This window comes from Anguilla anguilla, chromosome 6 (genome assembly GCF_013347855.1).
Source record: "Anguilla anguilla isolate fAngAng1 chromosome 6, fAngAng1.pri, whole genome shotgun sequence".
NCBI classification, from domain to species: Eukaryota; Metazoa; Chordata; class Actinopteri; order Anguilliformes; family Anguillidae; genus Anguilla; species Anguilla anguilla.
Genome location: NC_049206.1, coordinates 17882382 through 17895990, shown reverse-complemented (window position 1 = coordinate 17895990; position 13609 = coordinate 17882382). Strand labels below are relative to the sequence as shown.

At 51.8% G+C, this 13609-nt stretch overlaps 1 protein-coding gene across 2 annotated transcripts in view; it reads right to left on the bottom strand.

Annotated features, from left to right (window-relative positions):
- Positions 1 to 103: 103 nt before the first annotated feature.
- The window catches only part of tpra (translocated promoter region a, nuclear basket protein), a 24824-nt gene continuing 11318 nt past the window's right edge, over positions 104 to 13609 (bottom strand). The window contains exons 25-51 of one of the 2 annotated variants that reach the window (XM_035422838.1): positions 13268 to 13471; positions 12120 to 12310; positions 11832 to 11979; positions 11446 to 11583; positions 10702 to 10833; positions 10304 to 10434; positions 8829 to 9039; positions 8415 to 8561; positions 7796 to 7994; positions 7499 to 7695; positions 7189 to 7262; positions 6718 to 6914; positions 6003 to 6269; positions 5606 to 5748; positions 5328 to 5414; positions 5029 to 5226; positions 4465 to 4596; positions 4151 to 4241; positions 3838 to 4031; positions 3579 to 3650; positions 3241 to 3332; positions 2457 to 2563; positions 1861 to 1959; positions 1381 to 1537; positions 1101 to 1210; positions 539 to 634; positions 104 to 340 (exon numbers count right to left, since the gene is read on the bottom strand). In XM_035422838.1, coding sequence (XP_035278729.1) covers positions 285 to 340; positions 539 to 634; positions 1101 to 1210; positions 1381 to 1537; positions 1861 to 1959; positions 2457 to 2563; positions 3241 to 3332; positions 3579 to 3650; positions 3838 to 4031; positions 4151 to 4241; positions 4465 to 4596; positions 5029 to 5226; positions 5328 to 5414; positions 5606 to 5748; positions 6003 to 6269; positions 6718 to 6914; positions 7189 to 7262; positions 7499 to 7695; positions 7796 to 7994; positions 8415 to 8561; positions 8829 to 9039; positions 10304 to 10434; positions 10702 to 10833; positions 11446 to 11583; positions 11832 to 11979; positions 12120 to 12310; positions 13268 to 13471 — 3870 coding nt within the window. In that variant the 3' untranslated portion in view covers positions 104 to 284. The remainder of the gene's footprint in view (positions 341 to 538; positions 635 to 1100; positions 1211 to 1380; positions 1538 to 1860; positions 1960 to 2456; positions 2564 to 3240; positions 3333 to 3578; positions 3651 to 3837; positions 4032 to 4150; positions 4242 to 4464; positions 4597 to 5028; positions 5227 to 5327; positions 5415 to 5605; positions 5749 to 6002; positions 6270 to 6717; positions 6915 to 7188; positions 7263 to 7498; positions 7696 to 7795; positions 7995 to 8414; positions 8562 to 8828; positions 9040 to 10303; positions 10435 to 10701; positions 10834 to 11445; positions 11584 to 11831; positions 11980 to 12119; positions 12311 to 13267; positions 13472 to 13609) is intronic. The other variant, XM_035422839.1, reaches the window with a different exon arrangement.

Genomic DNA, 13609 nt, shown 5'->3' with positions numbered 1-13609 from the left:
GACAAACTTGAGCCCTGCCTCTTATGAAGCCAACGTGAGAGGCTGACTTAAGCACCCTTAATGGGAACCCTGCCCACCACCAAACGGACACAGACCAAGCCTCCAAGTTTCTGAACTTTTATTAACAAAACGAAATGCCGCTTCTGTAGCGTCGCTCACAAGCACTCGATAAAAGCATCTTTTCAGCATAATCGGGCAATCTGTTTACAACAAAAAAAATCTGAACTTAAAAACACATTTATTCAGCCTTAGAAAGGACGATTGGACATGTTGGTGGGTTTCATTTAACGCATGTTCCCTCTGGCAAAGGGGCCTCGTCCTGCCCTTGTGAAGCCAATACCTGTGAAACACAGAACAATCCCATTAACCAAGCCTGCGAAACACATATCACCGGACGTTGAATCAAATATGGTCCATGGATGCGTTCTCCCTGAGGCTTCCAAAAAACGCATCGCTTTGCGCAGACTGGCTTAATCTACTGTAATTAAACGATCCTAAAAAGCCGTCCCTGTGGTTTTGAGTGGCGGTTTTCGCTCACCTCGCCTGACAATCTGTCTCCCCCTGGTGGGCGGGCGAATGGGGAGCTGGTGTTGAGCCAGAGGCCGGCTGGCAGGTTTGGGTGCGCCGCTGCTATCTGAGGGTGGGGAGTGGGAGGTTACCGTGGCAACAGTTTGCGTGCGCGCACGTACTGCACAGCATGTGCACAAACAACCTTTCTCCCGACTCACATAACTTAGTTCATTATTTTGTACAGTCGTTTCCATTCACCTCAGAACTGAACATCTTCTATGTTAACATTCTTTCACCCTTTTTCAGGAACAAAGAAAACAAAAGGATTCGATTAACCCAAAAACATCATCTACAGTGATAAAACATACTTGAGTAAGACCAGATGTCAGGTTGAACCAAACCAAAATGCCCTTTGCCCAAAACAAAATTGATCCCCCCCCCCCCCCCCCAATTTTGATTATTCTGAAAAGACTGTGAAAAGCCAGTGTAAGGAAAACAAAAAATGCCTTAAATTTCTTCCTCAAAGTTAAGGGGGAAAAATAGAGATTTCCAGTCACACCACACCTGGAAGTTTCATCTAGCCTCCATACCTGCAGAGCTGGATGTGGGTTCCTGGCTGGTGGAAGGGAGACTGGCCTCATCAGAAGGCTGGGCTGACTCAACCTCAGGCTGGCTGTCGAGCGAGGCCTCAGCACTGGCCCTGCTTGGAAGGAAACGGGCTGTGTGAGCGAACAGCAAAGTGCCAGAGGCTATATCACTAAAAAGAGGGCTGATGGGAGTTGGAGTCTGGGGCTCGCAAGATGCACTTCTAAAGTACAGCTCTCATGAAGCTCAGTTTTTAAACAATGTAGGGATGCCCTCCTGACTCACCCTTCGCTCTCCGCTTCCATGAAGACCTCGTCGCCGTCGTCACCGGGGACGGCCTCCCCAGGCACTGATAAGCCCACCGTGGATGTGGTCACCATAGGAACGGACTGAGAGGCAGTCTCTGACACGTCAGAGGGGTGGCTCTCGCTGAAGACGGACACTGCGAGAGATGAACCCGGTGCGGCGCTTTAGACCCTCACCACACACCACACACCGTCTCACAGCAAAAACGGCACCACATGACTATAGGCTACCCAACAAACTATGCCAATGGGACTGTCCGAGAGTGGCCGTAATGCAGTGGTAATTAAGAATGAATATCTAACACGATTACTGCCTTTTCTGGAAGGCATTTAAGATCAAGCCCGTCGAAAAGGGATGCGGGGCAGCTCGCAACCACAACTTTGTGTTTCCATGACTGATCACAGGCAGTTAAATGGTCTGTGTGTGTGTGTGGTTCAGTTTATGCACATCTGTGTGTACCTGGGGCAGCAATCTGGAGGGGCGTGGTAGGAACGCTCCGCCCTCCGGACTCCTCGTCATGCGCGGCGAGGAACAGTGGGCTCTCGTACATTCCCAGACCTACAGAGGAGATGTAGGAATAACCTCTTATTTCCAGAACTACAGAGGAGATTTAGGAATAACCTCATGTCCAGAATTACAGAGGAGATGTAGGAAACACTTTTCACATTCCCAGACTTACACAGGATATTTAGGAATAACCTTTTACATTCCCAGGCTTCCAGAGGAGATTTAGGAATAACCTTCCACATTCCCAGACTTCCAGAGGAGATTTAGGAATAACCTTTCACATTCCCAGACTTCCAGAGGAGATTTAGGAATAACCTTTCACATTTCCAGAAATTGAGAGTACAGCCCCTTCAGAGCTCACAGTGAGAACAACCAGTAAACAAGCAACCCTTAGAGTCAGCAATCTACTGGGTGAAGTCCTCAACACATCCTCAAAACATTGGGATTGTGTGTTTCATTTGGCAGCCAAAAGGTTTCCACTGTTATCACAGTTCTCAAGAACTGACAGCGAAACATTCAAAACACACACATGCACGCTGAGCACGTACCACCTTGCGACGCCAGCTGGCCCAGGTCAGAGTGGGAGGAACTGGCCTGGGGCATGTCCTCCGGTGGGCCGAACCGGAACCGGGGAACACCGGCCACCTGAGGCGAGCTGAGCACAACCAAACAGAGCGGACCAATCAGAACCAATCCCCGCGCAAGCTGAGGGAGTACAACCAATCGCCAGACTAGAAACACTGGCCTGGAGTCAATCAACATTCGCACTTAAATTTGACAAATAAATCCAAATGTGCGTTGCCTTCACAAAAATAGCTCGGAAAGCACTGTTTGGTGATTGCAATGATTGTCAAAATGAAACAAAATTTTGATGGAATCCTGTCTACTGATACAAATCGAGGTCAATTCCACCTAAAACAAACAGGATCTGGAGAATGGCCCAGCCACGACCTTCAAGGATGATAAAAACAGGTTTTTCTCTTTTTTTGCCATTTCCTCCCATTTCCTCCCCGATTTAGTCGTTATACCAATTCCCCGTGTGTATTTTAGTTTAGTTTAGTCTATTTGACAACTATTAAAATACATGTTACAGCTAGTCATGCATCCTAAAATTATCAAGGAACGCACAAAAAGTCACAGACTTATTTCCATTGTGGTCCTTGGTCTCAGCACATAACGTATACATAAACATTATCAACATTAGCATACATCATTAAAAGTAAAACCCGTGTCAGGGTCCTGGTCGGTGCGCTATCCCTGTCTCTCTGGGGAGGGTGTAAAGACAGGTTTGTGGATGAAAAGTCACTGTGAGGTGGGGCAGACGGTACTCACTGGATGGCCTCGGCGAAGCCGTCGGTACGGTGTGGCACCACCAGCGTGGGCGTGCTGGGCACCATCCTATCGTCGTCATCGAAAAAGTGTTGCTGTCGGCCAGAAAAGGGAGAAAGGAGGGAGGGAGGGGTCACCGTTGGGTCAGACCGCACGACCGGTAACGTAATTCCGAAAATTCCAGAGGGGCGCGGTTCAGGCAATGATAAACGCCCCGCGGACCGCTGGCGGGGAGCTGAGAGATGTGCGGCGCGGAGTAAGCGCGTGGGTCGCAGTGTTTGTGGTGTTTAACGGGGGGGGGGGCTGCGCGGTACGGGCGGGGTCCGTCGCGACGGGCTCACCATGCTGCCGATTCCGGGCGTGAGTTGGGGCCCTCTGCCGACGGACTGGCGACGCATCGGCGCAGACTGTCGCTAAAGGGGCGAGACGCTACATGAGCACCGCGGCGCACCAAAGCGGCGACACAGAACACACATCTACAGAACACACGCTCGCACGATTAAAGCCAGGCGGCTGGCGTCGAGCAGCAATATTCAATATTTCCAGGCGGCTTGGTCGCCGACTAAATGAGCAAACGCCACCCGAAATGCTGAAAGGTACCTGAGTCGGCGGCGGCCCCAGCTCCTGGGCCGGGGGCTGGATGTAGAGCCGGGGGGGCAGGGTGTGAGGCGGCCGCCGTGGCGACTGCGGCAGGCGGGGGGCCTGCCGGTCGAGGGCGGCGGTGCTGGGAGTCGGCTGCTGCTCCCTCGGCGGGTCGGTGGAGGAGGACTCCGCGGGGCCGACACTCCCCTCCCCTGCGATTACAACAGGGGGTCAGAGAAGAAAAAACCCAAGGGGGAGGGGAGGGGGGCGGGGAGGGGGGCGGGGCGGGGCGGGGCGGGGCTGGGGTTTGTCACATGAGAGCCTCTCGTACCGGCGTTCTGGGAGTCCGGCTGCTTCAGGCCAGAGTCGGAGGGCCCCGTGCTCCCCTCGTTTTCGGCGCCGGGGTCGGTGGCCCCGGGTCCCTGCGGGGTGAAAGTAGCCAGAAAGGACGGCTGGTTACCGATGGATACGCGTAACACACCATCCTGCATCCATCCATCCTGCATCCACTCATCCATCGTGTCATTTCCCCACTTTACAGATTCAAAATCAACGGCACAGCCAGACAACTGCAGGGACGCTTTTTCGCGGTTTTCCCTTTTCGTTGCAGGGCGTTCTGGGACAGTGCGGAATGCGACCTCTCACCTCGGCGGCGTCCCTATCGTACGGCTCGTCGCCGTCCCCGCTCCCGCTCCCCTCGTTGCTTTCCTCCGCCTGTTCCCCCATCCCCGTGTCATCGTCTTCGTCCTCGTCCTCATCCTCTTCCTCCGGGTACTCCTGCAGGGGGGACAAGAGGGTTTATCGACAGTGACCCTCACACAATGGCCAACTAGTTAATAACCAACCCAGTTATTATAGTTATTATAGTTACGTGCAATTCAACAATCAATTAAAAATTAAGATCACTCTAGACAGAAAATGTACACAAGCCAGTACCTTCTTGGTTCTGTAAAAGGGAAGGTCAGGTATATTATATTGTTCATGGACCTGGAGATGTAACTCAAGGTTCAAATCCATGGTGTGGCACCACAATTTTCATCTTGAGCAAGGTACTTAACCTTAACCTTAACCAAGGTACTGAACTAAGGCAGTAAACCCTGCAGCTACATACATTATCATGGATAAGGGCATCAAAGCAAATAAATAATACAAATGTGATGGCCCTTTACCTAAAGCTGCAGGCAGAGAACACTTTTCAGCGAGGCGTACCTGCTCAGCTCCCTCCTCCTCCTCGTCCTCCTCCTCTTCCTCCTCGCTCTCGCTGTCGGTCTCTATGACGATGACGCTGTGCTGCCGGCTCTCGGGCGAGTTCTGCTCGCTCAGGCGGGACTCGGACGACTCGGCGGGGACCGACTGGGACATGTCGTCGCCGTCGATCAGAACGGGGTACTCCTCGTCGTCCGAGAGCTGTTCGGGGGGGGGGGGGGGGGGTACAGGGAGGGAGGGTAAGCGCGCCATCCCCGCCGACAGGGCCCGAAACAAGCCCCTCCCCCCGAGCGGGCCATTACCTGGCTGGCGTCCGGGGCTTCCTGGCTCTCGAGAGGAGCTTCCGCCTCGACGTCAGGGCCATCGTCTGCAGCCGCGTCCTCCTGGACCTTAACCACACAGCGCAGGCTTTTGTAACGTAGAAGCATTACGGCTGTACACCATTTTCCAACAGAGTCGACAGCTTATTCCCCAAACTCATTATAAATATGACCCATGATAGAGACTGTACGGGGGGGGGGGGGGGGGGGTGGGGTCATCTTCAGGCCTCTACGTGGGTGAGAATGAGCGTGAAGCTCACCTCCAGAGTCAAAACGGCGCTCTGGGTGACGCGTATCTTTTTGGGAATGGGCGCGTCAGCGGGGTCCTCCGGGGCCTCCGCCTCCCCGGTGCCTTCCTGCTCCTCCTCGCGAGACCTCTTGGGCACAGAGGAACCCGGCGCAGCTGAAACCACAACACGCTCCGGTTGGACTTGGAAAACAGGCGGGGAAACTCTCCGAGCGGCGGGAAACACGACAGAAACTTCCCAAACCCTCCCTGCGTTTCCATGGAGAGAGGTGAAAAGGGCAGCCAAAATGTCCACTGACACAGCAGATAAACGCCCCGGTTTCAAATCATCAAACATGTGAAAACAACTTTTACAGCTGCCAGCTGGGTAGCTGCAGATAGCCCGATCGCGGGAAAGCTCGCATACAAACCTGTGCTGAAGACCGCCGACGACGTGGAGGGTCTCTCCACCTGGTTGCCGGGCACCGTCTCCATGGCGCCCGGCGGCGGCTCCTGATTGGCCGGCTCGGCGGCGGGGGGCAGGCTCTGCTGCTGGGTGGGCTGGACGAAAGCGGTGGCCTGGGTCAGCATTGGCTGCGGCAGCGCGGTCTGGACGTTGGGGCTGGTGGAGCGAACCGAGCCGCTGGCGCTGCCGAACACCATCACGTGCTCCACCGGGCCCTCGGCAGACTGGCCCGCTGCAATCCGGGGGGGGGGGGGGGGGGGGGTTACAAAGGGCATTCAAATCTCCACAGCCCAAGCCTACACATCACTGAACACCCCCCCCCCCCCCCCAAACTCCTGCTGACCTAAGCCACCAATTCAAGCACTTTTCAAATCCTTTCAAGGTCACTTGAACGTTCCCCCAAAGTCAAGAACACATCTCTGCAGTTGGCTGCATCAGGAATGTTGCATCAATAGTACAATATATAAACGGCCCCACTATTTCCAAAACTGAACGCCGTCATTCTCAATCCTAGCCCCACCACTTTGAGCATGGGCCAGGATCAGTATCCAAGGGCAAAACCTGAAGAAAAAAGCATGAACGCTAAGCTTTTCATCATCCAATCATTTAAAGCGCCCATCGAAAGAGTCATGACTTTATTTTCCCGAATGGGAGGAAACCTGGCCTTGGCACAGACGCACCTTCCTGTGCCTCCGCCTGGGTGGTGGGCATGACGGTGGCGGTGGGCGTGGCCGTGGTGACGGTGGCCGGTGTGATCATTGGCCGGATGCTGGCCCTGGGGGTGGACTTGTTCCCGGGGATGGCCGGAGGCTTGCTGGGCGTTGCTGCCACGGGGGTGGGCTTTATGTTGGCGGTCGGGGGCTCTGAAGCGCTCGCGCTGTTTCAGAACCACGCAGCATGCGTCAGGCAGGTCAGCGGAATAAGAACAGGAAGAATAACAACGGACGATTTAAGCCAGCTAAAAAATAGGGCGGAATAGGTGCTCAGCAACCAAGACAAACAAAACAGGACCAGGACTGCTGATTTTTCTCCAGAATAATAACAAGAAAAGGAAGTATAACCTGATAAGAATTTTTGTTCTGAAAGTAATGGGTGGAGGAACTTCATATTGTGTAATATTGTGCATAAATATATATATTTGGTTATTTTACCTGCTCCTGTCAGCTGCTGGCATGGTCTTAATGGTCATCTGCCTCTGTTCTGCTGGCCTCTGCTGCTCCTGAGTCTGCCAGAATAAAGACCAGTGAGTGTGACACACCCTGATCCCAGAACAGCCAGCCTTCACGCTGCCCCTCCCACGTTCACACAGGTCATCCACAACAACTGATCCTGCATCAGTGCCCCCATTTCCCACAATTGCGAATGAGACCACAAACGTTCAGTGGACTGATCTCAGATCAGAACCCATACTTCTCACACTGTGATTGAGACTGGGGAGGAAGTACGCTGATCTCAGGTCACCTTGCTGGGGCCCTGCTCCGGGGGCTCGTCCCGCTGCTCGCCGTGCCGCTCCTGCTGCTCCCGGAGGTCGCGCAGCTCGCGCTCCTGCCGGCAGAGACGGCCCTCGTACTGCGACTTGAGCGCGCTCAGCCGCACCTCCAGCTCCTCCCTCTGCTGCTTCAGCTCCTCGCACTCCTGCGTCAGCTGCTCCTTCACACCTGCGGGTGGGAGGGAGGGAGGCGGAGTCAGGGAGGGGGGAGCCGCAAGCGGTCGGCCAGGGAGGCAGAGCGTGGTGTCGGTGGGCGGGGCTTCACCCACCGTTGAGCTGGTTGATCTTCTGCTTGGCCCCCAGGAAGGCTTTTTTGGTCTTCTCCTCCTTCTCTGCCATTTGCTGGCGGAGCTGCTCCTCCTGCGCCGACTTCTCCTGAAGCTCCTGTCTGAGGCGGGTCAGCTCCGGCTGAGCCTTGTTCACCTGCTCCTGGAGACTCCTCACCTGCGCCTCCCGCTCCCCCGCGGTCTACCACACACAGGCACATGGCCATGTCCATGCCCACAGATACACACACACACACACACAGAAGAAAAAGAAAAAAGCACAACTGTGTTAAATAAAACCTCTTTTGGAACATTCCAGAAGCTCAAAACTAGTTTCAGTGAGGAGTTTTACAGATTCAAAAACAACTGAATGAACTCTTCCCAGTATTGTGTGATGACACCATTCTCTTCATCCTGCTTCTATTCCATAAAAACTGAATACAGGTAAGAGGTTGCATAATTACTTTAGAATTTCTAAGCCACAAAATAAAACTACTGTACATCTCATTTTTGTATTGCTTGTCATTTGTAAACTTGCAGATCTCCTTTTACTGTTTTCCTTCTGTGCAATAAAGGAGACCTTTAAAGTCAAAAGGCCATTGTCTCTCAGAAGTGACCTCACCTTCTGTAGGTTCTCCACCTGGCTCTCCAGGTCTTTAGTCCGGGCCTCGGCCTGGCTAAGGGAGGTCTTCAGAGCCTGGATCTCCTGGGCGGAGGCCTGCTGCGCCTCCTGCTCCTGCGCTGGCTTGGCAGCGGCTTCCGCCACCAGCTGATGGGGAGAAAAACAGGACGACAGAAAGACAGTTGAATACGTGTTTTTGCACCATTAGCCAAAAAATAAATGGAAAGAGGTGTGACACAAAGTTCCAAGGCGGGTCCGTAACTGGCTTTTGTTTCCATCTCGTGTTGTCGTCTTGACCTCACAATGACAGCCTGAAATCGTAACCCACCTGACGTGCCTCAATCTGAAACCAGTAGGGGGCAGTACAAATTATGCTCTTCGCTAACAGCAGGGGGGAAGGTTTCAGCAACGAACCTTGTCGTGCTGCACTTTGAGCTCCTCGTACTGCGTCTTGTAGCGGCGGCCGATCTTCTTGACTTGTGTTATGGTCTTGGCCTTCTCCTGGATGTCCAGAGCCTTGGCTTCCACGTCCTTCTTGAGTTTTTCCCTCTCTGTGGTGACCTTTCCCAGGTTCTCCTGCAGGTTCTGCAGCTGGCTTTGCACCGTGGTCATGGAGGCCTGGGTCCTGTAGGCAAAAGAGAAACAAAATGAATTACCCCTCTACAGCAGCAATGTTCACTCCAAGTCCCAGAGATCCATGGTTCAGGGATGCCTCTCAAACAGCAGACAATTAAAAATTCTTCCCAAACGGTGGATGCAATAAAACTGCATCACTGCACCTAAAATTGTTAACAAGATACAAGGTATCTGGCTTAACTTTGATGGTCCTGATAAAATGTTTCCCAAAGCTGTCTGATTTGGAGCGTTCAATTAATCGGTAAAAACACTTTTGGTCCAAGTCTGTTCAGAGGGCTGGTATTGCCCGATTTTGAAATGATGGCAACAAATGTTGCCTCAAACAGCTTTCCATGTTTTATGAAAATAGAGTAGAACATTGGGGACAGACTGACAGGCCAACTGAAAGGCTTAAAACTGGAAGTAGCCGGTGCAATGAACAATGACGTTATAGCCTACAAAACATAGATTCTCCCACGCAAGGTAAACATTAAACAGAAACGAGTCACACTTTCCAATGATATGACCAGTGTAACGGAGTACTGGGTCCATATAAAAACAGGAGAAATGTTCCAAGGAAGCAGTCTACTGAAATGCTGCTGCCCGACTAACGGCCAAGTTCTCAGGTCACTCCTCCGCTGAGGTCACTCCACTGGCTACCCGTCGCTGCCAGGATCAAGTTCTAAACAGGAAACGCCCTGCCTACTCACAGGACATGATTAAATCCTACACACCAGCATGACCATTCTGCTCTGCGGCAGCAGAGGTGGAATTCCCTGCTCCTCTATGAACCACTCTCTCATTGCTCATCTTCCGCCATGGTCTGAAGGCTCATCTCTTCAGACTATACCTGGACTAACTATCACCACTCTGCAGGGCAATCCCAATCTGGGATAATTTTTTTCTGCTTCAATCCCCCTCTTTCATACTACACATGTACCTCCTGTGCCACTTTCATGTTACATGTACCTCCATCCAGCACTTACATTGTACTTTGTATAATTATCTTTAGTTAGATTTCGCCTATGACAAAATTTACACACAACTTAACTAAAGCATTGATAAATCCGGCCCAGTGGTAGCACTTGCAACACAAAAAGACACACTGCCAGATGCACCTTTTCATTTGTAGCACTAGAAGCAGTTTAAGTTGAGCGGGGTAAGAAGAAACAACCCTTGTGCCAATATTCACTGCTTCAATGCTCCCAGTGTATGTGCTTGTGTGTGTGTATGTACATATAAATATATTAATAGCATGTTAAAGCCACGCAGACCTGGCGGTCTCAGCCTTCAGTCTGGCCGTCTCCTCGGTCAGCTGCTGGATGCGTTTCAGATGCGCCTCCTTCTCCGAGATGAGCTTCTTCTGCTCCTCCGTCTCACTGTCCTTCTGCTGACTCACCAGGTGCTGGGAAAACACAGCGATTCCAACGTGAACTCCAACATGAAACCGTAACTGCAACAGCAACCCCAACGTCAATTCCAACGTCAACAGTAACTTCAACGTCAAGCCCAACGTCAACTCCAACAGAGTTAAAGACGACCATGTGAAATCGAATGAGTTGAAACAGGACGAATCCCCAAAAGGTGCAGCAGCTAGCCTGCAGACGGGTGTTAGCAGATGAGTTGAAAAAAATAAAATAAAGGTCAATGCATAAAGGCTGCGGCCGCCGACCTGAGCTCTGGTCTTCCAGCGCTTGATGTCCTCCTCCAGGAGCTTCTTCTCGGCCTGCAGCATGCCGCTCTTCTCGCTCAGCTCGCCGTTGGACTCCTGCAGGGGCGTGATGTCCGCCTCCAGCTTACGCACCTGGACATCGGGACCCAAACTCAAATTAGCACAGAGGGAGGCGGGGGCACGGAAGGCCTTCTACAGGTCAATACCAGAGACTGGCACTGCGTCATTCGTCCCAAGGGACTTGGTGCTTGGCTGAGAACTCGGCACACTGTCGGCTAACCAACAGCCTTGTTACTCAAGACAGATAGGCTTGGGTTAATTTCTTTTAAAAATGTATTCTGAAAGAATACATTTTAAATACCAAAAAAGATATGCAATGCAATAAACGGAGACCCCTTCTTCTGGTCATTTAGTTTAACCTATGGCAAGTTTTCTGAACTGGTAGAATGCCCTTCTGAGCACTTGTGTCCTGCCCGTTTCCTACTCTCGGTGCAACACGGAGTGTAGCACAGTGGGTAAGGAACTGGGCTTGTAACCGAAAGGTCGCAGGTTCGATTCCCGGGTAAGGACACTGCCGTTGTACCCTTGAGCAAGGTACTTAACCTGCATTGCTTCAGTATATATCCAGCTGTATAAATGGATACAATGTAAAAATGCTATGTAAAAAGTTGTGTAAATCGCTCTGGATAAGAGCGTCTGCTAAATGCCTGTAATGTAATGTAATGTAACACTACAGATCCCTGCCTTAGCCTGTGTCTGCTGCAGCTCCTGCACCAGCCTCTCCTTCTCCTCCCGCAGCATCTTGTTCGTCTCCGTCAAGACGTTCATGTTTTCGGTCTTCTTCATCAGCTGGTCGCGCTGGGCCAAAGATTTTGTGGTCACCTGCGACAAAACAGAGCGTGTAAATCAGCCCAGGGTTAGCAGGTCCAGGCTACTGTTTCTAACCGTACTATTTACAGTACTCAGAAATGTGAGAAGCTTACACATGAACTCCACACCTCATCTGATTTTTTTCACTCTCGCTATCCAGGCAGGCTGAAGAAAATTCTGAGCTCGACCCAAAATTAGATGAAAGTTTGCGGAACCGTAAAGCGCGAGCGCAAATTTCTCCAGTGGCGTTGCGGTCTCACCTGCAGCTTCTCGCGTTCGGAGTTCAGACTCTCCTGCATGTCCTTCAGCTCCTTCTCAAGGTACTCCACCCTCTGCTTGTACCGCAGGCTCTCCACCCGGGCCACCTCGAACTTGGCCTCCGCGATCTCCTTCTCCCGCCGAACGAATCTAGGTGTTGGGGGGGGGGGGGGTTGGGGGGAGAAACGTTTTACTGGGGCGCTGTTGAGACCGAAACGGCATGCACTTGAATCGAAAGTAACCCATCGTGTGGTCACGAGTAAGGTCTGGCCCGGAGAGAGCCCGTTTACCTGAGGATCTCCAGTATCTGCTCGTGCGACTTGCCCTCCTCGCTCAGGGAGGTGCCCGGGGGGCAGTCTTTGGTGGCCTGCTGCTGCAGGGACGAGGTAATCTTCTTTTGGAGGTTCTCGATCTGCTGGTGGAGCATGGTGTTCTGCCTCTGCAGGCCCTCTGCGCGGGCCTTCAGCTTGTTGGCTTCCTCCTGTTAACCGGGAAAGGAAAGAGTACAACTGAGAGTGCAGCCTAGCCTCACTGCTGAAGGTCGCCATCAAAACCAAAGGCCTGGAAGCCTGGCCTTTCACCTCAGGAAATTAACAATGCTCATAAAACCAAAGTTTTTGTGTTTTTTGTTTTCATTCTGCTTCAGGGGCGATGGCCACAAGGTTGTATTCACGCATAAACAGCCATAATTCTTTAACACGTTTTTTTAATTATTATTTTGTGGGGGAGAAAAACAGGCCCCGGCCTGGGCCAGAAACGCCGGGGTCGCTCTCCTCACACTGTTGAATACTTCTTCGAAATCATGCACAATCCAGAGTCTGATGCAACTGGATTTATTGCAGGTGAATCAACAATTACATACAAGAACCCCGGCTGATCTGCACAGACCAATAATAACAACAATCGTTCATAATGCAAAGACAAGACATCCAATCATTCCCCAAACACTCTGAAATCCCCAGGGCTTTCCATTTCCTTTTTTGACAGCTCCTCCTGCTGTAGAGCTTAACTTTGGTACTTCCCACCTTCCCTTCCAAGCCCCCTTCCTTTCTTTAATTAAAAAATAAGCATTCCCTTCTCTTATCTAAGTCTTCCTCCCCTTCTTTGCGCAAAACATGTATTCACCTCATTTAACTCCTGCTGGATTTTATTATTAGCAACGCGTTTGTATGAAAGGCCTAGTTTGCATGGCAGAAGCTGTGCTTACATTGTGTATGGATTTTTACTGCTTGTGTTTTATATTTAGTGCAAACCTCTATAGATTATTAATGCTTTGACCAAGATCAGGCCCTTGTTAGTTCTACATGTACTTCTTCTGTTAATAATATAATCCATCACGGTGGCGATGGCTTGTGATCTTAAATGCGTTTCTTTCCCACAATTTTTATTAATTTAAATCACTTGGACATGCTCCGTTGCGAAGAACACGCCCCTTTACCTTGAGCTTCTTCTCCTGCTGCTCCCAGGAGGTGCGGCCTTCCTGGAGCTGCGCCTCGGCCTTCCGCGCCCTCTCCTCCAGCTGCTGCCGGTTCTGCGAGACCTGGAGCACCTGCTTCTTGGCGGCCTGCAGGGCCTCCACGTCGGCCGCGTGCAGCATCAGCTCCCTCTCATACTTGTTCTGGGCCTCCGCCGCCAGCTTAATCTGCAGCCAAAACAACCCAAACCTTTAAGGCAAGCTCCTTTGGGTAAAAGGATCCATTTTACAGAGCACATATACAGCTGGCCCCCGGCTTAAGGCTTAGGGCTCTTAGCACAACTTTTGGGGCATAAATATCAGCTG